This window comes from Numenius arquata, chromosome 22, assembly GCF_964106895.1.
Source record: "Numenius arquata chromosome 22, bNumArq3.hap1.1, whole genome shotgun sequence".
In the NCBI taxonomy this organism is placed as follows: Eukaryota; Metazoa; Chordata; class Aves; order Charadriiformes; family Scolopacidae; genus Numenius; species Numenius arquata.
This window is the reverse complement of record NC_133597.1, coordinates 1,353,585-1,376,061: the sequence shown is the minus strand read 5'-3', so window position 1 is coordinate 1,376,061 and position 22,477 is coordinate 1,353,585. Positions and strand designations below refer to the sequence as shown.

General features: G+C 56.0%; 2 protein-coding genes across 2 annotated transcripts; both read left to right on the top strand.

Moving 5' to 3' along the window:
- The first annotated feature begins 362 nt into the window (after window positions 1-362).
- On the top strand, window positions 363-7,920 carry LOC141474561 (myelin protein zero-like protein 3). The gene is given in 8 exon segments (XM_074162508.1): window positions 363-395; window positions 397-453; window positions 455-530; window positions 1,664-1,830; window positions 2,818-3,028; window positions 3,685-3,850; window positions 4,668-4,731; window positions 6,725-7,920. Coding segments are annotated over 8 exon segments (801 nt in total). The 3' UTR covers window positions 6,752-7,920.
- Window positions 7,921-18,112: 10,192 nt separating this feature from the next.
- SCN2B (sodium voltage-gated channel beta subunit 2) lies at window positions 18,113-21,838 on the top strand. Its single transcript, XM_074162476.1, has 4 exons — window positions 18,113-18,283; window positions 20,706-20,872; window positions 21,229-21,439; window positions 21,639-21,838. The coding sequence occupies exons 1-4, from the start codon at window positions 18,214-18,216 to the stop codon at window positions 21,836-21,838; spliced, it is 648 nt and encodes a 215-aa protein (XP_074018577.1). The 5' UTR covers window positions 18,113-18,213.
- Window positions 21,839-22,477: the final 639 nt, after the last annotated feature.

Below are 22,477 nucleotides of genomic sequence, written 5' to 3'. Positions count from 1 at the left end.
AAGCATTCTATCATTCTGTTGTATCACTCTATGACAACATCAGCCTGTTTGTTTAAAGAGTGTCTTTATGACTTTATATCTCTGCCTGTAATGTGCTGGCCACATTATCTGTTTGTATGTTTTGGTTTTCTATCGTGAGTGCCATCAATAAACGCGGCTGGTGGAGAGCGGTGCGGGTGTCACAGAGGATCATCCTGCTGCGCCCTCAGCCCCTCAACCGAGAGGGCTTTTCTGCCCGGAAAAGTGCCGGAGCCGGGTAACCCAGAAACGGGCGGCCCGGGGTTTTCGGTACCCGCTCCTCCCCGAGAGGGCAGGGCCCGGTGGCCGGGCCGGAGCCCTCCGCTGCCGGGCGACGCGTCGCCATGGCGACCGGGGGCGGCCATTTTGGGGCGGCTCCCGCCCTCACCTGCGCAGCCCGCAGGTGAGCCGCCATGTTGCGGCCCTGAGCGCAGCCGGGATGGGGTGCGGCGAGGCGGCGGCGGCCGGCGGCGGCTTCTTCCTCCTTCTGCGGGGGATCCTGCTTCTGCTCGGTAACCGAGGGCGCGCCGGGTGCGGGGTCTTCAGTCTCCGGGGGCGGCCCCGGCGAGCAGGGCCCGGCTGGGTTCCCCGCACGGCTTGCCCGGGAGGCGGCTCCGGGGGCGGCGGAGGGTGGTCCGCGGGGAGGTGGTGGGTTCGGAGCCTCCGGGAAGGGCCGTTGTGGGGGAAGAGGGCGGCCGGGGCTCTGCTGTCCCCGGGGGGAGCGGGTCTCTGAACGGGAGAGCCGGTGGTGGGCGGGGGGCGGAACGAAGCCCCTTCAGCCGGGCACGGCGGGCAGCTTTCGCTTCCTCACCCGGTCTCTGCTCCCCTTGCTAAGGTCCAGCTGCTGCACTCGGGATTTCTGGGCTTTCAGCTGGTAGCAAAAAGAGCGTGGTGTCAACCCCCCCGCATTTTATATTGGCGGCCGTAGAACAGGGGTGCGGTGCCAGAAACTTGCAGAGGAACCGGCAAATCCGAATAGAAATCTGTGCCTGCTCCTTCTGAACCCGCACGGCACAGGAGGCAGCTGTGACAATGGGCGCAGAACTTCGGGCAGAGTGTCACCGTAATAAATCTTCATAAGCCAGGAGCAGGAGATTTGTGAAAGGGAGGAATTGAGCGATGCTCCTGCTAAATGCCGGGCAGGCTGCCCTCATCCCTGGCTGGAGCATCGCAGGAGGTGAATGAGGCAGAAGTTGTTGCGCACATTGAAAAGGAGAAGTAAGAGTACTTGCAGCTTCAGGGCGACTCTTGAACCGGTGCCTGTGCAAGTCACTGGCCGTATCAACTCTGGGGCAAGACGTGCAGAGCTAGAACTGCCTTGAAGCAGTCTAAAGCTGGCACTTTGCAACTTGTCAGAGAGCCAGCTGATGCGATTTCTCAGCTCTTTCTCTCCGCATCTAAATATCTATAGGTTCTTGGTGGTATAGCCCAAATAAATAATCGGGGCTAGTTCCAGTCCCACAGAGAATAGGTTAGGGAAGTCGTGTGCTTTTCTTTAAATTTCATCACGAGGGAGGTGGTCACTAGTGTGCCTTCAGTCTTTGGGGCTGTGGTTGAGCTGCACATGCATCGATACCTTTGGGACATTGTGACTCCTGTGCCTCACAGATAACGAGAATCTAATCCTTGCCTTTTGTTCCGTCAGGTGTCTGCAATGCTCTTTCCCTGGAAATTAAAGTCAGTCCTAAAGTGCGAGCTTTTGTTGGTGAACAAGTGACACTGAAATGTTCATTCAAATCCAGTTCTCCCATCACTGAGAGCCTGACAATAGACTGGACGTACCGGCCTTTCACAAGCGGTCAGATGGAGACAGTAAGTGGAACAGGGAGTCTTTTTCTGGTGGAGACTGACCAGGCCTCCGTGCATGCTGAAAATCTGATGATATTTTTTCTGTTTGCCTTGCTGTGTTTCTTCATCACTTTGGGGTTTGGGAGTCTCATTGTTGCCTTGTGAAATTGCTTTTGTTTGTGCAGAAATATTTTATGTAAATATATAACAGCATGATGACGATAAAGTAGATAAACTGGGTTTCGACACAAGTGCTGCGTTGTATGCTATAGCTGTGTATAGAATGACTAAAGCATTTGATCGGTAGCTTTCTTGAGGGCAGCTGCACCCTGGCAGTTCTGTTGTCTACTGCTGATATACCTCGGAGTGCTAAGAAAATGTGGGCAGTGACAGTCTGAAGACAGTGATGACGGCAGCCTCTAGGGTTTATGAGCTGCTACTTGCTGGTTTTGTTGACAGCATTTTTAAATCTAAGCATAAATAGGTAAGTCCACTGGAAATCTCTCATTCAAGGTGGAAACAGGAAATGCACATCTTCATGGATTATCAGTGACTTCTGCTGCCTGAAATGTTTGAACTCTTAGGAGTGTTGTATCTGGAACAAAAGGGTGCCGCTCCTGTGAAGCAAGGTCTGCTCAGTCTCTACTCGTAGGACAGAAAGGGCAAAAGTGCAAGAACCCAAACCTGAAGAACTGCAATGTTCTGTCTTGCACGAGGCAAGGAGCCTGCTCTGCTTCTCAGCTGAAAATCTGCAGAAGGGAATGAGTTGGTCAGAATGGTGATGATGACATCCGAGAGCTTGAGGCTGGTAGATAAAAGCGTTGAAGGTCTAATGAAATGGGACCGACTCAAAAGTATTAAATAGGAACTTGAAAAAGTCTCCTGTATAAGAAGTATTTTTTCTGATATCTTAATGTGTATTCCTTTCTGTTTACAATCTAAACAGTAGTTTAGTTTGCTCTCTTAGACAAGTGTTTTATTGGCTCAATAATTGTCTTTGCCTCCTTTTAGATTTTTCATTACCAGTCTGTTCCATACCCAACAACAGTGGGCAAGTTCAAAGACAGGATATCCTGGGTTGGGAATGTTGCCAAGGGCGATGCTTCCATTGCTATCCAAAACCCAGTAATGAGTGACAACGGGACGTTCATCTGCAGCGTGAGGAACCCTCCAGACGCGTACCATAACATTCCCCAGACGATGCTGGTCGTTGTGGAGAGAGGTAAGGGCTCCATTTCGATGGCAGATCCTCATCTATGTGACACAGCTGCATCGCAGCTTGGTTAGGATCTAAGAGACTGAGCATCACCTGTGAAATGGGTTCCCTGGAGCGCCACGTTAGAATTTCAGCAAGAGTTACCTCAGCCCGTCTTCCTGAGCTAAACACATTGAGAACCGTTGAATTTATTGTGGGGAGGAAGGGAGAGAGGAAGCTGCGGTGATAACAGAAATCAAAAGCGTGCATATGTTCAGGAGTTCCTGTCTCCACATATCACAGCAGTAGAACAAGTTAAACATTTAGGAAATACTGGTCTAAAAATAGCTGACATGTCACAAACACTGATTCTCAGTAATACTTAGTTTCCTCATCTGCCCTGCATGTGAGACCTGCCCGAATTTGCAGCTTAGACAGGCTGGAAGAACTATGTTGTGACCTGCCTGCCTTTGTAGTTTTTTTTGCATATAAAGCACCCGGTTGTGTTGGATTCGTGATAGGAATCCTACAGATTCAGCGACAAGCTATGTCAGATCTGCCAGCTCTGTGCTTTATGTGAAAAGACTGGCAACCTGTGTCCTGGATGAACGTTCCTCATGGAGACTTAAGAAAGCTGTATTTTCCTACTGGTCCAGCTGGGCTGCTCTTTGTCTTTCCTGCAGGCCTTTCCTTCCAGCTGACTTCAGCGACGCTGCTCTCCATTTTAGTGTTTCTCCCTTCCATCATCGTGGTTGTTCTCCTGTTGGTAAGGATGGGAAGAAAATTTGGAGTGCTAAAGGAGAAAAAAAAATCCGGCTGTAAGAAATCCTCCATCGAAGTGTCTGATGAGTAAGTTCTGGCTGGAACCTAAAGCCTGTATTTCTGCTTTGGCCTGTTGAGACAGGCGAAAGGACAGTTTCTCCACTGTTCTTCATTTCATAGCTCTCAGCATCTGCATTTCAGTCACTGAAATCTACTTCTCCATATAATTTAGCCAGCGGTCGGAAAGCTTTGGAAAATCCCCAAGTTGGAGCATGAACCAAGTGCTGTACATTCCCCTTTTCGTGTGAGGCCGTGGAACTGAAGCAGTTAGACCATCTTTCACTTCTGCAATCAGATTTAGTTCAGTCTAAATCAGCAAGAGATTTTGCTTATGTGGGCTTTATGTTGCATTTTGGTATGAAGTATCTGGAACAACAAAAGAAACTGAATAATGGTAACGGGCTCCCCTGTGATGGCCTGGGTGGAGGCGGCAGGTACTGAGTGAGCCTCAGAGACTGAATTCCCCTCTGAACTGGAGAGGGTTCTCTTTGGGAAAGGTTCACTAGTGAGAACATTAAGGTAACGCTGCTACTGCTGGAGCTGCACCTGTTTTTACAATGAACTCAGTACTACGTTTTCTTGCAGAATGGGTTTTTAGTACGATGCTCTTATTAGTGTTGTGAGATTTGCCAGCCAAATAGCAACTCTTGTATTCCTCACAGCACTGAAGTCAAATGTCTGCCTTCAGAATAAGGGACCTGACATTCTTTATTCTTTTTGGTTTTGCTGTGCAGAGTCAAGGGCTTTTCCTCACGGTGAAAAGCCTTCAGTTCAGTGTGGTAGAACTAGAATTCACAGTCCGTAGGAGATAGAAGTCCAGCCTAATCCTCTGCTTTTCCTGCAGACCTGAATGTACGGAGAAAGACAGCTGCTTGGGGAAACTCAGAAACTGGTGCCTGAACTGTGTGGTAAGTGAAAGCTGGTGTTTTCATAAGTGGTTTTGTCAAGTTTGGTGCTCAGAAGAGGTGCTAAGAGCAGTGGTCAGGGCTTGTCATGACACCTCTGGATGTCAAAGAAGTGTCCCAAACTGCCAAGCGTATGCTTCTTGGTGTTTTCCACGTACGGGCTATAGGGGGTGTGAGCTGCTGGTCGTGCAGCATTACTGGTAGGGGAATTTGTCTTCAGATCCGCCAAACTGATTTTTCTTTTGACTTTAATGAAATCAAAGCTGATATTCTAAGATGAAAATTCAGAATTTTAAGTGCTAGCTACCGTGCTGCATAATTTCTTTAAAGGCTCTGCAAAAGCAGTTTGGGGTTTGACAGTGCTGTGGTGGGGAATGGAGGCAGTGATACCTCAGTCCCCTCTGTTTCTTGCAAAGATGGTAGTGTGCAGCCTCGCCTCCTTTTTGGAGGTCTTCCTACTTGCACTGCATTCGTCACAATGCTGCTCAACTCTTGTGGTTTGTTTGTTTCTGGCTTTTTGTTTGTTTTGTTGTGGTGATTGTCTTCTAATTCTGCTTGTTGTCTTGCTACCCTGCTGGCGAGCTTCTGGTAATCAGATGTGTTGTGCTGGGACTACTGAGTGCCCTTGTCCTCTGCTGTTATTTGTTTTGTAAAAAGTGCCTCTACATTCTGTGAGCTGGCATGAGCAGCCACGGCTGTAAGCGTGGCGCATTCCAGAGTAAGCTCACTAATATGCCTAATTTGAGAGTGTTTTCATTTTTTCCTGCTGTCCTACAGAGCAAGGTTACCTCAGACGCACCTTTACATCTTTCATACATGGTCAGGAAGTATGTTAAGGAGGACTTAAATATGGGTTGCTTGATTCACTATTCTAATGTCAGCGATTTAAAATGTAGTAAACACGTGAGCCTTCAGACAGGTGTGTGCTGATGGTTTCTGCGCTTTATTAGATACACAATGAAAACCGAGCTATTACACAAGTTACGTATGAAATATTTACAATTCTACGTAAGACACAGCAGTTACAAGGCAGCAGTTACAAGGCAGCAGTACAGGAAAGAGAGTTTTGCCAGGTGTGGGAAGCAAAAAATTCTTTATGGAAAAGGGAGAGTTGCCATGGGAGATGGAAAGGCTGTCGCAAGTGACGTGGGGGAGCAGGGAGGCACCGTTGCTTTCCTGCAGGCGGAGAGATGGGAGAGGATGGGAGCCCCAGTTTGGTGAGGCAAATGCTGCCAGACAGTTGGAGATGTTAAAAATTGAAAAATGTCTTCTCATCCTTTGAGAGAAGGCAAATTTGAATGCTATAATCCTGCTGCTTTCGTATTGAGTATTTTGTCATCTGTTTGGTACTTTGCTCTCTGATACTGAAATATTTAGCTTACCAAGGCTCTGAGCATCCCGTCTCACTCACTTCAATGATTTTACATCTTTGAGGTTTCTGTAATGTACTTTTTCGTGCTTAATACGTTACCAAATAATGAAAATTGCAAGGCCAGTGAAAATCTGTTTGGACTTACAATGGCTGGGAAGTTGGGGAGGTTTCCCTTATAGAGCTGTTACGTTTGAGCTGCTTTCAAGTCAAGAGCTGCAGAGCTGGATTGCGGGGATGCCACTGGGGTTAAAACAATAGACGATGGAGATCTGAGAGTACGGGGTTGGTTGTAGCTGAAAAACAACAACTTGTGCTGCTCCAGACCTCCTCTGTAGGGACTAGTGGTGCTTTTTAAGAAGATGGCAGTTTATTGTTTGTCTTTTACTTGAGCTTTAGCTGCTACTTCTCTTAAAAGACAGTGGCAATTTGTGTGTGTACCTGTGATAAGTCAGATTTAGCTGGAAGTGCTCATACAGCTACAAGTCCTGTGGCTTATTCAAGCTCAGCAGGGTTTTGGAAAGCGTTTAAGCTGTCAGAAGCCTGACTCCAAATCTCGTTGAAATCATTACTTGGTTCATGTCTTCGTACATAGTCTCAATTTCTCTCTCCATGCTCCCCGTATAGGACACGGATGAGGAAGACCCGTACTGATGACGGAAGACCAAAGCTTCGGCTAAAGAACAAAATTACCGCACTGAAAATCATGGCTGGATAGGGACAAAGGCTGCTGGGTAACCAGGGCAGATTGAAGGACCTGCTCTAATCTTGGGAGATTGGAAGAATAATGCCGATGGGATAACTCACTTTTATTTAAGAAAAAAATAATGATTTTTCAAATCTTTCTAATTTATTGGGGAAAAAAAAAGAATGTCTTAACCTCACTTCTCCAGTGCCTACAGATACCTCAGTGCCTACAGCTGTCCAGCCTGTTTCCTACCAGCTCTCTGACAATGCCTGTTCCTTAGTTTACTTGCGAGTTTGTTTCCTTTATTACTGGTGACATCCCTCCCTTCCTGCACCCTTGAATTCGAATTGCCTGAAGCACAGGCTACGCCAGAGCGAGGTCAGCTCTCGAAGGTCATTATCATTGGACACTGGCAAGCTTTTCTTCTCAATTTTTTTTGGAATGTATTTGCAAAGGACTTAAAACAGTTTGATTATGTTGGTGTGTGGAATCCTTTGTCTTGGAGCGAAGGGAACCTGCTGATTTCTAAACTGTTTCTTGGTTTAATCTGCCACTTAATTACAGGATCACCATTTTGTTCCTACTGTTTGCCGATTCCATTTTTAAGACACCATCTGCACAGCGGTGTTACCTTACACTGTTGAGTTTTGTCTTCCCTTTCTTTTTTATTACTTGTCCAACAGCTGCGTTCCTCGGTACATCTCCTTCTACTTGTAGCAGTGAAGCGCAATTCATATAGAACTACTTTTTTAAAAATCCGAAATGCAAATAAATGGGGACTCTGTGTCTGGGGAAACATAACCCCATCTACCTCAGCCACTGACTCGAGCAGCGTCCAAAGGGATGTTCCACGTTCAGAAGAACAGCCGTGTTCCTCCTCTCTTCTTTTAGGTGCCGTTCTAGGAACACAGCTACACACGCATCATGACTGCCCACTAAGAAAGAGTACTTTCTCTTTCTTGTCCAATAACGGATGGCAGAGAGCAGCAGAATTTGTGTCTGCTCAGCACCTAAGTAGCTGCTCTTTTCGGCTTCCCTTCTGTATGTGGCATCGGTCAAATTCTCTCCTTTTATACACGTGGTTTAAGTTTACTGTTGACCTTGATGTGCCATTACCAATAAATTGCTTGCTTTCATTCTGGGCTGTGGATTTCTTTATTTGGCTAAATACAGTTGAACTCGTAGCACTGCCGCCCTGCGTTTTTACGTAGCTGTAGAAATTGTCATGTGGTGATGGGTAAAGGTGTTCAGGGAACAGATTGAACTCCAAAGGGAGCACGGACTGAGGCCCCCTCTAGCAGCTCTGCGATGGCTGCCAGGTTACAGGTGTGTTGAAGTTCCTGACTGCAGAGCAGGTGAGCTGTAGACCCATGTCTCCACAGAAAGAAATACAGGTTTTTTCCTGTAAAATAATATTTAAAAAGCTTGTGCTTCCTGGTGATGCAATGTCTCTCCCAACCAAAACTTTCCTGAGAAAGGATGTTGGTGGGATGCGCAGCCTGGAGGAAGTGGTTTTATCGTTCCCCTTTCAGCAGTAATACATCGCTCAAGTTCCTTGTGGGAATGAATTACTCGTTATCTGCAAAACGTGTGCTTTCAACTGCGACTCCTCTGCAAATGGGGCTAGAACCCGGGCAAAGCTTTCTGGTGTGACGCTAAATTGTCACCTTGAAGGTAATAGCGTTCTGGAGCGTGCGTGGTGTCGAGCATGAGTGAAACTTCACTTTCTCTTCCTTTGCTGTATGGAAGTTGCTCTGTGAACCATTGAAACCATTGGTAGTGGGGTAGAGAACAGTGATTGCTGTGGTACTCCAGAGGAAGAGGAAGGATGAAAATTAGCTTTCAAAGTGACTGATGAGGGGCGGCGCAGCTGAAAGCGGTCTCCGCTGTGTATTTCGTGTGTGTTTCCAAAGGCAGCGGCCGACTACACTGAAAAGCGTGGTGACGGTGGCCCTTTTTCCCGTAAGATGCCTGTGGCCCCCGGCAGCGAGGCTGAGCCGAGCTACTCGGCGGTGTGTGCTGCTGGTGCCTCATCAGGACGAGATCCTGCAGGAGTGGTGGTGCTTTAACCACCTCCCATCCCAAAAAACAAAGCGGGAGGAAGCAAAAGGGTTCCTTCCCAAGAATCTCTCCGTTCTTGACTCGGCACACAGAAGTCTGGCGCCACGGACTGAGCCACGTCTTGTACATGCAAAGTGTCTTCTCCTTGTGTACCCCTCGTCCGCTCTGGGGCACCCCCGTCTGTAGCTCTCACCTCTCCCTAACAGCCCCTTCTGCACGCTCATTTGTCACCGCCTCAGTCTGGCTCGTGACTTCCTCTTGCGAGCTGAAAGTGACCACCACGCTCAACCTGAAACAAGAGACTCGAAACCAAAGAAATGGTAAGTACGACAAAGCTCTTGCACATTCAACCTCAAGATGATTTAGCAGCTGAGTCTTTCTGATGCTGCCATAATTGGCAGTGACTAATGTCACCGAAGAGCCCTTCGTGCAAGAGACAAGTTGACTGTCCCAAGCCACCCCAGGTGAGTGTTTTTTGCAATAATATTTACTTTATTTTTTTGTTTTTTCCTGAAAAGAGAACTAGGGCAACAACGACGTGCTGAGGATTCAGATGCCATGTGCAAAAGCAGGAAAATGCGAAGGCAGTGTGGTGTCTGTGTATTTTTCCCCCCCCCCAATCTGTTTAGTAAAGGCAATTATCCTGTGGAAGGATTTGGAAATGTCAGCACCGTAATCTACAGAACAGCCTGGGTGAGTGGGTGCTGCCTGCAGCTGCTGCATCACAGCACCCACTCGCTGCTGCCTGCCGCAGCGGGGGACCCTGCAAAAACCCCTACCTTCCCAGGCAGGGCCAGGAGTTCTCCTGAGAAATAAGGTAATGAATCCAGGGAGGATTTGATGGCAAACGAGGACCGGAGCCTCAGCAGCTCAGAAACAGAGAGCGTTTGAAGCTCTGGCTGTGGATGTGCCAGCAGGCAGCCTTCTGCGCGCCGAGGGCTTTATTTTTAAGCTGGCTCCTATTTTGGGACCCGCACGGGGGTGGCCCTGGGAGGGTGCAGCGCTGAGTTCTGCAGCTTTTGGCAGCGTCGCTGGGAAGGGGGGGTTGCTCTGGGCCTGCCGCACCGAGATGCGCTGCACCAGCCCCGGGCTCCGGAGCTCGGCAGGAGTCGTGCTGCGTTTGTAGGTCGCCCGTGCACAAAGTGTGTCACGGCAGAGGGTGCAGCCAAACCGCACAGCTCTCCCCCCCGCCTCCAACACCCAAACGGGTCGTGGTTGCCTGAAAGGCAGACCTGGGAGGTTTCCAGAAGGCTTGCTGCCGCCTCTCGGGATTTTGTTTGTGGAAAGGGGAAGGCAATGACGGGCAGAGGCGGTTTTACATCTCTGACTGCGGGCAATGCCACGCGCGGACTAGAAAGCCCTAGTGACTGTTTCTCAGCCTAGAACAGACCCGTGGGGCCCCCAGCAGCTAATTCTGGGCCTGCAGTCCCTGTCTGAGCCTGTCTCAGGGTGTTTCTGAGCTTCCTTTGCTGAGAAAAAAAACGCATTTGGAAAGAAAAAGGAATTAGCAAACATGCCTGGCCACGTAAAGAGGTGGAAGCTTTCTTAGGGGAGGCCTTCCCCGCTCCTTGTTTGTGCTCCTGCCACTCCAGGGTGTGTGCGGGGAGCTGGCACGTCCCCTCTCACCTCCCTGCTGCCCTTTGAGCCTGGCGTTATTGTCCCCATGGGTTCTGCGAGGAGTGCCGGGGACGTCGGTGCTGCCCCAGCAAACCTGGGATCCCGGGAGCACAGATCTGTGGCTGTGGCTCTCTGCCCCGCGGCGCCGAAGGATCTCCGAGAGTGATAGCAATAGTGGCAGATGTTTACCTTCTGTATTTACTCCAACTCCTTTCATAGCTGTTTCTTGGGGAGAAATATGCGGCACCTTTTCCCCTTCCAAGCCTTACTGAAGGTGGTCTAGAGATCCTCTGACTTGTACAATGGAGGAAAAACGAGAGGAGCCAGCAAGATTTCAGAGATGACTCGTCTCTCGTTGGCTTTCTCTTTCAGCAGCACAAACGTACGTATTGGAAAACAAGTGCTGGTAACGGCAGCCTCAAATTCAACTGCGATGTGCGGGAGGGCTTCTCCCCATAACTTTTTGCCCCTAAATACGTTTATCGGTTTTGAACAAGCAAAGCTTTGAACCATGGGGCAGAGACACAGCAAGAGGGTGCTGGCTTTTGCTCTCCTGTGATCCACGCGTGACCGCTGGCTGGTGCGCTCCTGATGGTAACAGCCAGTCCTTCCTCGGGCTGCAGGGTCTGTCTACAACGTGTAGAAAGGAGACGTTGCCTTTCTTTTGAGAGGTGGTGCAGCAGGTCAAACTGAATACAGTGACCAACCTGGCACTGTCTGAACAGACCCTGAAGGGTTCCGGCAGAAGTTCTCACCGTGTGCAGCACCCTGGAGCAAGGGGGTTATTTCTAGAGCAAGGGGTCTGTGGTTTTTAGGACCAAACTTCTCTGAGGACGTAGTAGAAAAAACATCCCATTGCTTTCTGGGCAGAGTTAACATCTATGAACGCCTCGGTTCAGATGCTAGAGACTCGACCCCCAAACCACCGGAAAGATTCAGTACTTGGGGGAAAATGCAGAGGTGCTGAGCCCTCCCCCCTGTTCTCTCTTCCTTTCCAGGGCTCAGAGCAGTCTCAAACCAGAGGCACAGCTGAGGTCTGTGCTTCACTGACTGCCAGGCTCCCGGCTGGGATAGTGGCTAAAATCCAGGCAGCAAAGATCCTGTCCCTCTCCGAAGGACTGAAGGAAGTCTTCTGATCTTGCGGTTCAGTTCGGTTGCAGGCTGTTGGTGTCCTGCCCTGGGGAAAACCGATGCGCCCATCACCTCTGCTCTTCTTTCTTGAGTAAGATGAAGGTGTTGCTGAGCCTGACGCTAGTGCTGATATGGCTGGGTAAGCTGTAAGTCATTCTGGTGGTTTTACTGCCCTTGCCTGCTTTCCCCTCTGCCTTTTGCCGAAAGACCCATCGTCTCTCTCTTCCTGCGGTGAGAACTCCCTGGGGTTTCGCAGGCGCACGGGGCTGGCAGCAGTAAGTGGGCTCCTGGGTACCAGCGACTTCTCTGGGTGCTGCATTTTCCCTTCCTGCAGAGCTCACGCATCTATAGGCTTCAAATTGCAACGGCATCCCTGGATGGAATCCTGTGCTTACTCTGCCAGACTCCGAGGCTTTGAAAGAACTAGAACTGCTTTGCCAAGTCTAAATACAGGGAAGGGTTTCCAAGGTATTGATTTTGGCTCGCCTGGAGGCAACTGGCTCTCTCGGTCTTCTCCGCTGGCAAATATTTGTCATTTTCAGCTCCACAGCTGGTCAAGACCCAAAGAAACCTGTTTGGGAAGCTGTAGCGTGTTGCATTTATTAGTTACAGGGCATCAGACAAGTACTTGGTGCTTTGCCAGGGCCCAGCCCTCGGTGGCTTGTGGACGGAGTGAGCAGAGTGGCTAAGCCACCAGGAAAAGTCGACCTGTCTGAGCAGCTCCCTGCTGAATCGGCTCACCCAGTTCTTGACAAACAACTGCCAGAGCCCCAGCCCCTCTTCTCGTTGCCCGTGCGGACTCTGGGGCGTGCAGGGTTTCTCTTGACGAGCTCCTGGGATGTTTTCTGCCCCTCTTGTTTCCCCTTCCTGCCATACGCTTTGCAGCCCGCCGTGCCGGCAGCTGCTTCGTGCTGGTTGTGTCAGCTCTGTGCTCTTTGATGTTCCTCTGCTTTGTTTTGGTTTTTTACCCGCTGTCCGGCTTCTCTAGAAACCTTAAGCACTAGTTATGTGGCCAGACAAGTCCAAGCCCAGGTCGGGAGCCCTGTGAGCAAGCGGTGAGGAAGCCAAATGGGCAGGTTGTGGAAGAGGAACTGAAATTCATGTGAAGTGGTTGAATTGCCCCTGGCCTGGCGCAGATGAGAGCGGCGCTGGTTCTCCCAGCCGGTGACTCACAGGACCAACCCCGCCGGAGCTGCAGCCCTTGGCTCGCAGACGCGGAGGGCTGGGGTTGTGCTTCCCCACTTCCTTTCTGCGTTGGCTGGTTCAGCGAGCGCCGCAGCCCTCGGTCCGGCGGCCGGGAGGATGTGCTGCCCCGCATCCCAGGCACGCCAAAAGCAGGGGTCGGGGAGAGGCTTTGCCCGCACAGGGAGCAGGGCTTCCCCGTTGCGCTCTGCACTGGTCAGTGGCGTTAGCCCCCGGTTTCTCTGGAGAGGAGACATCAATGGGGACAGGCAGCCTGCATCTGGCCATCCTCCCTGGACTCATCCTGCTGTCCTTGTCCCTGGCAGAGCGAGGCAGCGGGTCGGCTGGCTGGGTGTTTGTGGAGCCTCAGCTGCGAGCCAGCGCCGGGGACTCCGTGCTGCTGCGGTGCCTTTTCCTAGACCCGGTGGCCGAGGGCTGGACCATGGACAAGGTGGACTGGCTGCGGATGGCGGGACCCGGCACACAGAAGGTGGGTCGGGACCAGGGGGTGGGTGGTGGAGCAGGGCAGGGGAGGGCGAGCCGGGCAGCCTTGCTGCTCTCGGGAGGCTGCGGGGAAGCCCGTGCGCCTGGCCCAGGCCACAAGAGGCGGGAGGTTCCCCCGTATGGTGGCGGGGCATCTCCATCGCTCCCCGTGGCGCTGCACCGCAGGGGAAGCACAGCTCTGGCTGCTGCCTCCTGGGGCTTTCCGAGAGCGTGGGAGTGAGCTGGGCTCTCGTGTGCAGAGGAGGGAGAGGGAGATAGCATGGATCTGAGAGCTCTCGAGCAGTGCCCTTCCACTGGGCTCCGTTCACCTGATGCTGTCTCTGCCCTGGCAGGAGGAGATCGTGTTTTATTACTACAGCAACCGTAACGTCCCTGTGGGCCGTTTCCGTGACCGGGTACAGTGGCAAGGGGACATCTCCCGCTGGGATGGCTCTATCCAGCTGCAGAACGTACAGGTGAACGACAGCGGCACGTACGTGTGCGAGATCCGGCTGTTCGAGAACAGCAGCATCTTCAAGAACTATACGGTGCTGCACGTCAGCCCCATGGGACAGAGAGGTATGTGCCCTGGGACTGCTCCCCTCTCCATTCAGCCCCACGCAGAGGGGCTGCAGAGGCTCCGGGGGGCTCTTGGACCTGCCACCACGGTGCTTCTGCAGTAGGGCCGGGGGTCCCTGTGTGTACCATCCCCTGCCTTTGTGTCTCCCCAGCAGAACGAGGAGCAGCACGTGCCCAGGATGCTGCAGCCCCAGGAGACGCTTGGTTTTGGCCTGTGATTGTGGGGTGTTGCTGCGTGGCTGTTGTCCTGGCTTTCCTGGCTGGACTCTGCCTGAGGAAGAGGTACCAGCTCTAGCTGTGTGTTCGTGGGGCCGAGCAAAGCACCTCCTTACATCCTTCCCGCACCGTTCTCCCTGGCCAAGCGTTAGCCTGACCTGCCCCGAGCAGGGCTGGAGCTGCGGGAACCAGAGGGTTCATCACCCCGGGGTAATGCCACTGCCCACACTGGGGCGCAGGCTTCTCTTGCCCTCCCGTGTCACACTGCCCTGGCTGGTCCCCTCTCTGCCCCCAAACCTCCTGGGCTCCCGGTGTGCCAGCAGCAGGGCTGGCCTGGCTGAGGCAGGTGGAAAGGGGATCCCAGTGTCCCAGGAGAAGGGAGGGCAGGGCCAGGAGGAGTAGGTGATGCTTCTTGCTGGAGATGACGCTGCTGTCGCCTTCCCTCAAGGTCTGCAGCCAACACGGCCCTGGAGAGGACTGGAAAGGTTGGCAGCAAGAACAAAGCAGAGGTGAGAGCTGAGGCTGAGCTGTGTGGAGGGGAGGGTGTCCCTGCCCTGCCCTGGGACACCGGAGAGAGGGAGGAGAGGTGGAGAAGGGGAGAGAGGGAGGAGAGGTGGAGAAGGGGAGGGATGGGGCGCCGCAGGGCTGCAGGGCAGATGCCGAGCGTGCCCGCCTGTGCACACACGGAGCCGTGCCCTCGCTTCACCACCCGCCCCCAGCGAGGGACGTGGCGCACACAGGAGAGCTGTGGGCTCCTTGCCGTGCTGCCGGCTGCGTGCGTGGGCAGTGGTTGGGATGAGCCCGAGGTCCTGCCGTGTTGTTTGGTCTGCAGTTAAGAGGAGGCGCTGGTGGAGCAAATGCTCCTGCAGCCGCTGGAACCCCGGGAGCAGAGAGGATTGTCGGGGGGGGAGATGGGGTCCTGGGCCAGGCTCATCCTTACACAGGACGGTTGCTGTCTCATCGCTAGCTAAGGCTGTACATCCTCGGGATACAGGGATCGCTGACATGAGGTGTACGGGGTGTAGGACTGGGGATGCTGAGGGAGGGGATCCCACACTGGCCAAGCACGAGGTGCCGTTCGCTGGCCAGCCACGGCCGTGGCTCGCGGTGCTAGTCCTGTGACTGGGGTAAGAAGGCCCTCGTGTATTTGGGGACTGCTCGGTTCCAAGTGTCCCGATCTCCCTCTCATAGGAAGCACTCTACTCCTCAATCCCTGGAGCTGAGCTACCCAAGGCTGAGCAGGATGCAGGGAAGAAGAGGAGAGCCGAGGAGACCTACGTAACCATGGTGAGGAGGCGAGCAGCCACCCCGAGCTGTGGCAGGGGTGGGCAGGGTGGGCAGCCGTAGGGCTGCTGTGACCCCCTACACCACCAGCCCCCCCGGGATGATGGCATCCAGGGCCTGATCCCTCACTCCCCACGCCGACAGCGTGCAGCCCTTGCCTCCCGCCCACTCCAGCTCCGGTACCTGCGGCGAGACTCACGCCCTGTCCCTTCCTCTTTGCAGCGCTCCTCGCCCTTCCAGGAGAACGGCGTCTACGTGGAGCTGGCCAAGAGGGTGATCCCGGCAGAATGGATGGGAGAGGGGAGACAGGGGGGCAGACAAAGCCAGGAACCCTACAGCCTACCAGACGTGACGCTTCCCTGGGCTTCAGAGGGGAGGAAATAGGGGGATGTGAGCCCCTGAGCCAGTAGGTGTGTGCAAGACGGCTTTGTTCCTTGGGGCAGGCCAGCCTTCTGCTGCCGGCAGCCCCTCCTTTAAGAAGCGGTGTCACTTCACCGTGCGCTCCATGCCAGAGCCACTGCTGGGGCACGTCCCACCCCGCTGTCTGCCGGGACAGAGACGTGTCTCCCTGGCTCTTGTCCCCTGGTCTCTGGAGGGGGACACAGCCTCCACGCTCTAGCTTTCGTCCTGGCCCATGCAGCTCCAGGTCCCGAGAGAGGGATCTCCAAGGAGAGCCTGGCAGGGGGACCAAGGGGGAGATGCAGCAGGAGCTGTGCGGACGTGCCAATGGCATCTTCTGAGACAATAAAACTCAGGGAGTCTAGCCTGTTCCTGGCTTCCTTTTGCCTCCTGCTTAAGCGTGTGATGTCCAAGTGTGCCAAAAACTGCCTGGCCCAGGGCCTGGGAACCCTCGCACCCACGTGCAGCCTCGCACATGGCACCCACGCCTGCCCCGCTGGCTCCGGGGAGCAGTGGAGCCAAAAGGGCCACGAAGGGGTTCCCTTTGCAGCAGGAAGGGACCTGCCTGGGCTGCACCGAGCCCCCCCCCCCCCGCGGCCCTGGCTCTGCAGGGGATGGCGGGGAGCGGGGTCCCCCACGTGCATCTGCTCACACGTGTCTCCCCTGCACCAACCGCTCCCCACGGGTGGGCATCTCTGCGTGCACCCTATATCTGGGACAGGCTGCCGTGGCCGGGGGAGTGGGGGGGGGCAGTCCAGCAACCCCCTCCCGGGCCTCCAAGGCAGCGTTTCGGGGCGTTCTGGCTCTTTTCCGGCACTATATATAGATGTTTGACACCTGCAGGTGCAGCAGGGAGCCTGGGGACCACCTCCCACCCGCCTGGGCTGGATGGGAGACTGCAGCGCAGCTCGCTCCCGCTGCACTCCTTGGTTTCACGTTGACACCCTACTCTCTTTTCCTGGATGAAGCCAAGTAACAGGATTGTGGGGAGAAACGGCACCCGGAGCCGGTTTTGGGGTGTCGGGGGAGGAAGGAGAGGGTTTACACGCCACCTCTGCTGTCTTTGCGGGGTCGTGGGCCCCGTTCCGGCAGAGCAGCGTGGGCTCTGCCTGCCCGGCGTGGGTGGGAAACTGTGCTGTGTGTGCAATGAGCCTGTTTTCTGAGCGGGTTTCCCATATTCACTCGGTCTCTTCTCTGATGCCTGCTCTCCTGGCTGCCCCATTTCCCCTCCTGAAGCTGGTCAGGTAGCTGAGCACCTCTGCATCCCTCCTGCCTCCCCCTTGCCCCGTCCCTTCCTCCCCAGGGCACGGGAACTGAGACGTGCTCTGGCTCCAGGGCACCCCTCGCCTATCTCCCGACTGATGCTGCAGCAGCAACCCCTCCATCCTGCGTCCCGGGGCACGAGAACTATGGGGCTGAGCAGCTGCCGTCACCGGCTCTCTGAGGTGACGTGTTGTCTCCTTCCTGAACCCATCTCTGCAGCCTGAATCCAGGCTTGGAGTCCACGGCCCAAAGGCTTCCTTGACCGATGATGTGAAGGGGTCCAAAGACCTTCTCTAGCCCTGTTACTGCTGGGCAGGGTGTCCCCATCCCAAGGGCTGGATGAGGAGAGGGTGTTGCCTTGGGATAGTGTGCTGCTAGGGAAGGGAGAAGGTGCCGGCGGAGTCCAGGACCCCTGGGACGTGAGGGGGCTGCCCTCGCATCAGCGTGGGAGTGGGCAGGCGCTTCGGGAACGCTTCTACCCACTGCAGGCTGCCTGCCCCTGGCCATGCCTCCGCCGGGGCACACCGTGCAGGCTGCCTCCTTGGGACCCCTCTGCTCTTCCCGGGCCACATCAGCCCCTCTGCTCTCTGCCTGGCTTTAGGAGGGCATTTCGGATGTTCCTGGGGCCCAGCTGGGCTCTCCGGAATGGGAACTGCTGCTGCGAATGGGGCGAGCGGGGCTGGTCGCCAGCCTCCAGCAGGGCAGAGGTGACACATCTGCATGGCCCCATTGAAACCGGGGGGCTGAAGGGGCCCAGGGGAGCCCTCGGGGTCAAGTCCCTTGGATCCTGGCCTCCCATGGGGAAGAGGAGCCCTGGGTGCTGCTTGCTCCAAGGGCAAGTTTGCCGGGATAGAGGGACTCCCAGCAAAAACCTGCTCCTCGGCTGCCCCAGGCTCCGCACGCTGCAGGAGACGGTGGGTGACAGCAGCCCACGACTGGACCTCGGAGCCGGAGCGCCGGCAGCCTTCGCCTCCCGTTCAGGGGAAAATTTTTCTGCCCTCCCACTTCCTCTGCAGAAATCCACCAACCATAGCATTTACGGGTTTTTTTCGATCCAGCAGGGTTCCAGCCAGCCATATTAGGCTGTGGAAATAAAGCAGCTCTAATGTTATATGTCACCTGCAAATAACCCGGGCGTTCGAAAAAAGCAAACCACCACCACCAAAATCCACACCAACACCAGGTCCTCTCCACACACAAAAAGTCCTTCAAAATGAGCCCGGAAGCTTGGCTCCCGCAGCCCACCTTGTTCCTCACTGGCCTCAGCTTGCTCCTCTCGCTGGGTAAGTGTCGACTCCGACCCCCTTGCATGCACACGGCTGCCAGGGGAGAGCACCCAGGCTGGGGAGAAACACCCTCTCTGGCCAGGAGCCCCCTCCCCACATCCCAGCCCCGAGAAGCCCCTCCTGTCCCTGGGGATGCAGCGAGCCAGCCGGAGATGCTGTGCCGCAGGGTCGGGGATGGAGGTGGTCCGAGATGCACCTTCCCAAAACCCGCCAGCCAGGGTGACCTGCTTTTAGGCAGGATGGGGCTGGGAGGGGGGGGGGAGGGGGTATGTTGCAACTGCATCTTCTCTTTTTTTCAAAAAAAAAAAAAAAAAAGAAAAAAGCCATGCATCCCCCTTGCTGGAGGTTCCCCCTAGGAGCGGGGCTGTTTGCGTGCCGGGCAGGGCTGTGGGCTGCAGTGGGGGCTTTGCCTTGCTGGGGAGGCGGTGGCTGGTGGGCTGCGGGTGGCTTGTGACCGTCCTGCGGTGCGTGGCTGGCTGCTGGGGCGGCGGGCTCTGGGCTGGCGGTGCTGCTTGGGGTGGGGGGGGCAACCCCGGTCTCCGCATTTCTGCCCTGCCCCGCCGCCAGCAGCGTGTGTCAGCAGGTTTGGGTCTGTATCGATTGGAAACGGGAGCGCATCGCCTCTTTGAAGCGCTGTTCGCACTGTCCTGGAGCTCCCGGTGGGCTGCCTTCGCTTTGGGAGAGAGCCTGGGAAACGGAGGAGAGAAAAAGCCCCGGCGAGGTCTGCTCTGGGGGCTGCGTGTCATTTTGCCTCCCGGGCGCAGGGAGTAGCGCGACAGAGCCTTTGGGAGCGTGCGCAGCGCCCAAGGACACAGTTTGGCCAGTGGGCCCCAGGGATTTTAGCCGTTCCTTTCCCCGACTCTGTTGTCCCCCAGTGCTGGGTGCCCGGGACAGTGGCAGAGTTTGGACCGGGGCACATAGCTGCTCCGGTGGCACATGTTACGATGTCCTGGCTGCCCGTGAGGACCCTCCGCCTGCGGTATGGTCCTGCCGGACCCGGTGGCAAGCCAAAGCCCCGGCCAGAGCTGCCCCATCGCTGGGGAGCCTGGGAGGGCTCCTGGTGGCCTCTCAGCCCTCTGCAGAGCCCTGGGGTGCCCCAAGGACGTGGCACAAAGCCACGCCACCCCACCGCAGGCACGCAGGGCACAGTGCGGTGGGGCTGGATGGAGGGTGGTCCCCACGGCTGCCATACCCAGAGGGCAGCCCTCTGCCCCCAGAGAGAGGGCTTCGGGGTGCTGCCGGTTTGCACCTTGCAGCTAGACCTGCCATTTGGAAAAGCCTCTTTTCCCTGGCTGCAGAGCCTGGCCCCTTTCCTGCCCTGCTTGCAGACGGAGCGGATTAGCCAGCGGAGCAGCCATGCACCCAGCTTGGCCACAGGGCTGGAGTCAGGAGCACCTCGGGAAGAGGATTTGAGAGCAAAGAGCGGCAGCCAGAGGGGAGAGGTGAGGTGATTGGGAAAGCACCGGCTGCCAGTGTCCCTGTCCTGTGGGGTGCCACAGCCCCCCCTTTACAGCTTCATCCCAGCAGCCCTCCCAGGGCTCTGCATCCCTGTGCTTCCCGGGGCTTAGCCTTGGAGTTTGCAGCTCGACGGCTGCGCAGGAGCCTGTCTCAACACGCGCACCCTCCCCTTTGCAGGCTGGGGAGAAGGTGCTGGGTGCAGGCACTGGGTTTCGGGGGCTGCTGGGGCAGCAGGGACTAGGGGAGCTGCAGGAAAGGAGTGGAGGAGGGAGCAGGGCACAGACACCCCATCGCTGCCCTCGTTTCTCTGCCACAGCAAGGCGGAGGTGCAGGGACTAGCCTTGTCCCCCCAGGGGTGACCGAGATCTCGACCCGGTCGTTCCCAGCTGGAGAATCCTTGCGTGAACACCACTGGGCAGGGTGGGGGGAGCATCTGCATTCCCCCTGCAGCCCCCAGGGGCTGGCCCGTGGCAGATCCCAGCCCTCGCCGCCGTAGCGCGTCCTGCTGGGAAGGAAATCTGATGAGCGCAGCCATAAATTTCTCCGCGGCTGTGGCGCGGAGCCCTGCATGCTGATGCTGCATTCCGCCCTTTGCACAGCGGCATCGATTCCGCAGCGGGAAAGCCTCGTTTAAGTGGCAAAGGAGCAGGGCTGGCCTGGAGTCAGCAGAACCGAGCACCGGGCGCAACCAGGCGAGGCATGGCACAGAGGGGTCATCAGCCCTTGCAGAGCAGGGCCAAGGGGACGGTGCCAGGGCTGGGGGCTGCTCCCTCCTTGTCCCCCTGGCGCTTCTGCCCGGGGAAACCCTGGTCCTGCCTGGCCATGGCGTTGGATGTGCCCGAAGGGCAGTCCCAGGCCCCAGGGTAAGCTGTGTGCGGCCGGCTGGCGAGCAGGTGGGATGGGGAGAGCGGCTCAGCCCTTTCTAACCCATCTGTGTCTCTGCTCTCTGTGTTTGTGGCAGCGCCCACGGGGTTGGGCATGGAGGTCATGGCTCCCACCACCATCAATGCCTTGAATGGCTCCTCCGTGAAGCTCTCCTGCACCTTCAACTCCTGCTACAAGGTGGAGAACAAGCAGTTCTCCCTCAACTGGACCTACCAGGAGTGCGGGAACTGCTCTGAGGAGCTGGTGAGTCTTCTTGGGGCTGGGGATCTGCTGAGAAGGGTGCCTGGGACCAGCTCGAAGCAGTCGTGTGCGTTCCTTGGGGTCCTGAGCCTTCTCCTCATGTATGCTCCTGCTATCTGGCCCTCCTCTACCATAGGGAAAATTAGCAACCGACTATCTAAAGAAGCAGGGCAGAGCGGGGAGAAGCACCGCGAGGAGACTGTCCCTGGCCACTGTGGTGGGCAGAGCTGAGGAGGGACCCTGCTGCTCGGGGAGCTGAGCGAGCACTGCTGGGCTGTATGTGCAGGGAGGGGGGCTGCCTGGGAAGCACAGGGGGTGCCAAACGCCGTCTCACCTCCTCTCCCACGCGGGCTGCCCAGTTCCTGCAGTTCCGGACGAAGATCATGAACAAGCAGCTGGACCGCTTTGGGAACCGGGTGGAGTTCACCGGGAACCCCACCAAGTACGACGTGTCCTTCACCCTCAAAAACGTGCAGCTGGAGGACGAGGGCACCTACAACTGCTACGTCCTGAACCCCCCCGACCGGCACCGGGGCCATGCCAGCATCAGCCTGAAGGTGCTCACAAAAGGTAAGCGGTAGAGGGGTCCCCTCTGCTGTCGGGCACCCGGGGGTGCTAGGCTGGCTCTCTGCCCTGCCTTCTATGAGGCTATTCCATGATTCACCCTGCGTTCCCTGTGCAGGGTTTGCTCCCCGGCGGTGGGATTGAGCCCTGCCTGTTCCCCCTTGCTCCCACTGACTGCCCTGAGCCCCGTGCCCTGTCTCCCCAGAGCCCCCGAAGCACGACTCGACGGTGGCCGTCATCGTGGGCGCCTCTGTAGGCGGCTTCTTGGCCGTGGTGATCCTGGTGCTGATGGTGGTGAAATGCGTGCGCCGGAAAAAGCAGCAGAGGCTGAACACGGACGACCAGAAGACGGAGGAGGAAGGGAAGACAGATGGCGAAGGCAACCCAGACGAGGGCACCAAGTAACGCCCCCCCTGCCCGCCCCTCCCTCTGCACCCCTGTACAGCGTGACCCCACTTTGATGTGCTTCCCAGAGCAAGGATTTCTGTCTCCCCAGAGCATCCCTCCTTCCATCTAGATTCCCCACCCCAGCCTGGAGCAGGGCGCGGAGAGAAGGTCCCCGGAGCCTGGCCGCAGCGGGCAGGGCTGGGGAGGGCGGCTGAAGCGCATCGAGGCTGCCCCCGAGGCTGAGCTGGGACCGGCTTGTCCCCTGCTCTGAGTGCCCGAGCACCGCGTGGGGAGGTGCTGGGGACAGGGTGGCGTGGGAGAGGGGGGAAGAGCGCGGTCCCCAAGCAGGGGGTGCCAGGAGGGGCAGAGGGGGCCGGGCAGCCCCGTGCCCAGATGTCTGCGCCCTGTCCCTCTAGAAAAAGAGAGCAGGGGCCAGCAGTCGTCTGCCCTCGGGGCCACGTCTCCCCCCCGAGGCACCCCTTGCTGTCCCTGGGGCACGGGCACTGGTGTCCCCATCCCCAAGGGATCCCCGATAGCTGCCCGTCTCCTCCTTGCCAGTCCCGTGTGCCGGCGCTGAGGGTGCTGCGACAAGAAGCTCATGCTCCTCGGGGACCGTCCCAGCCTGCTCGGAAGCCGAGGGCTGGGTAATGACCATTA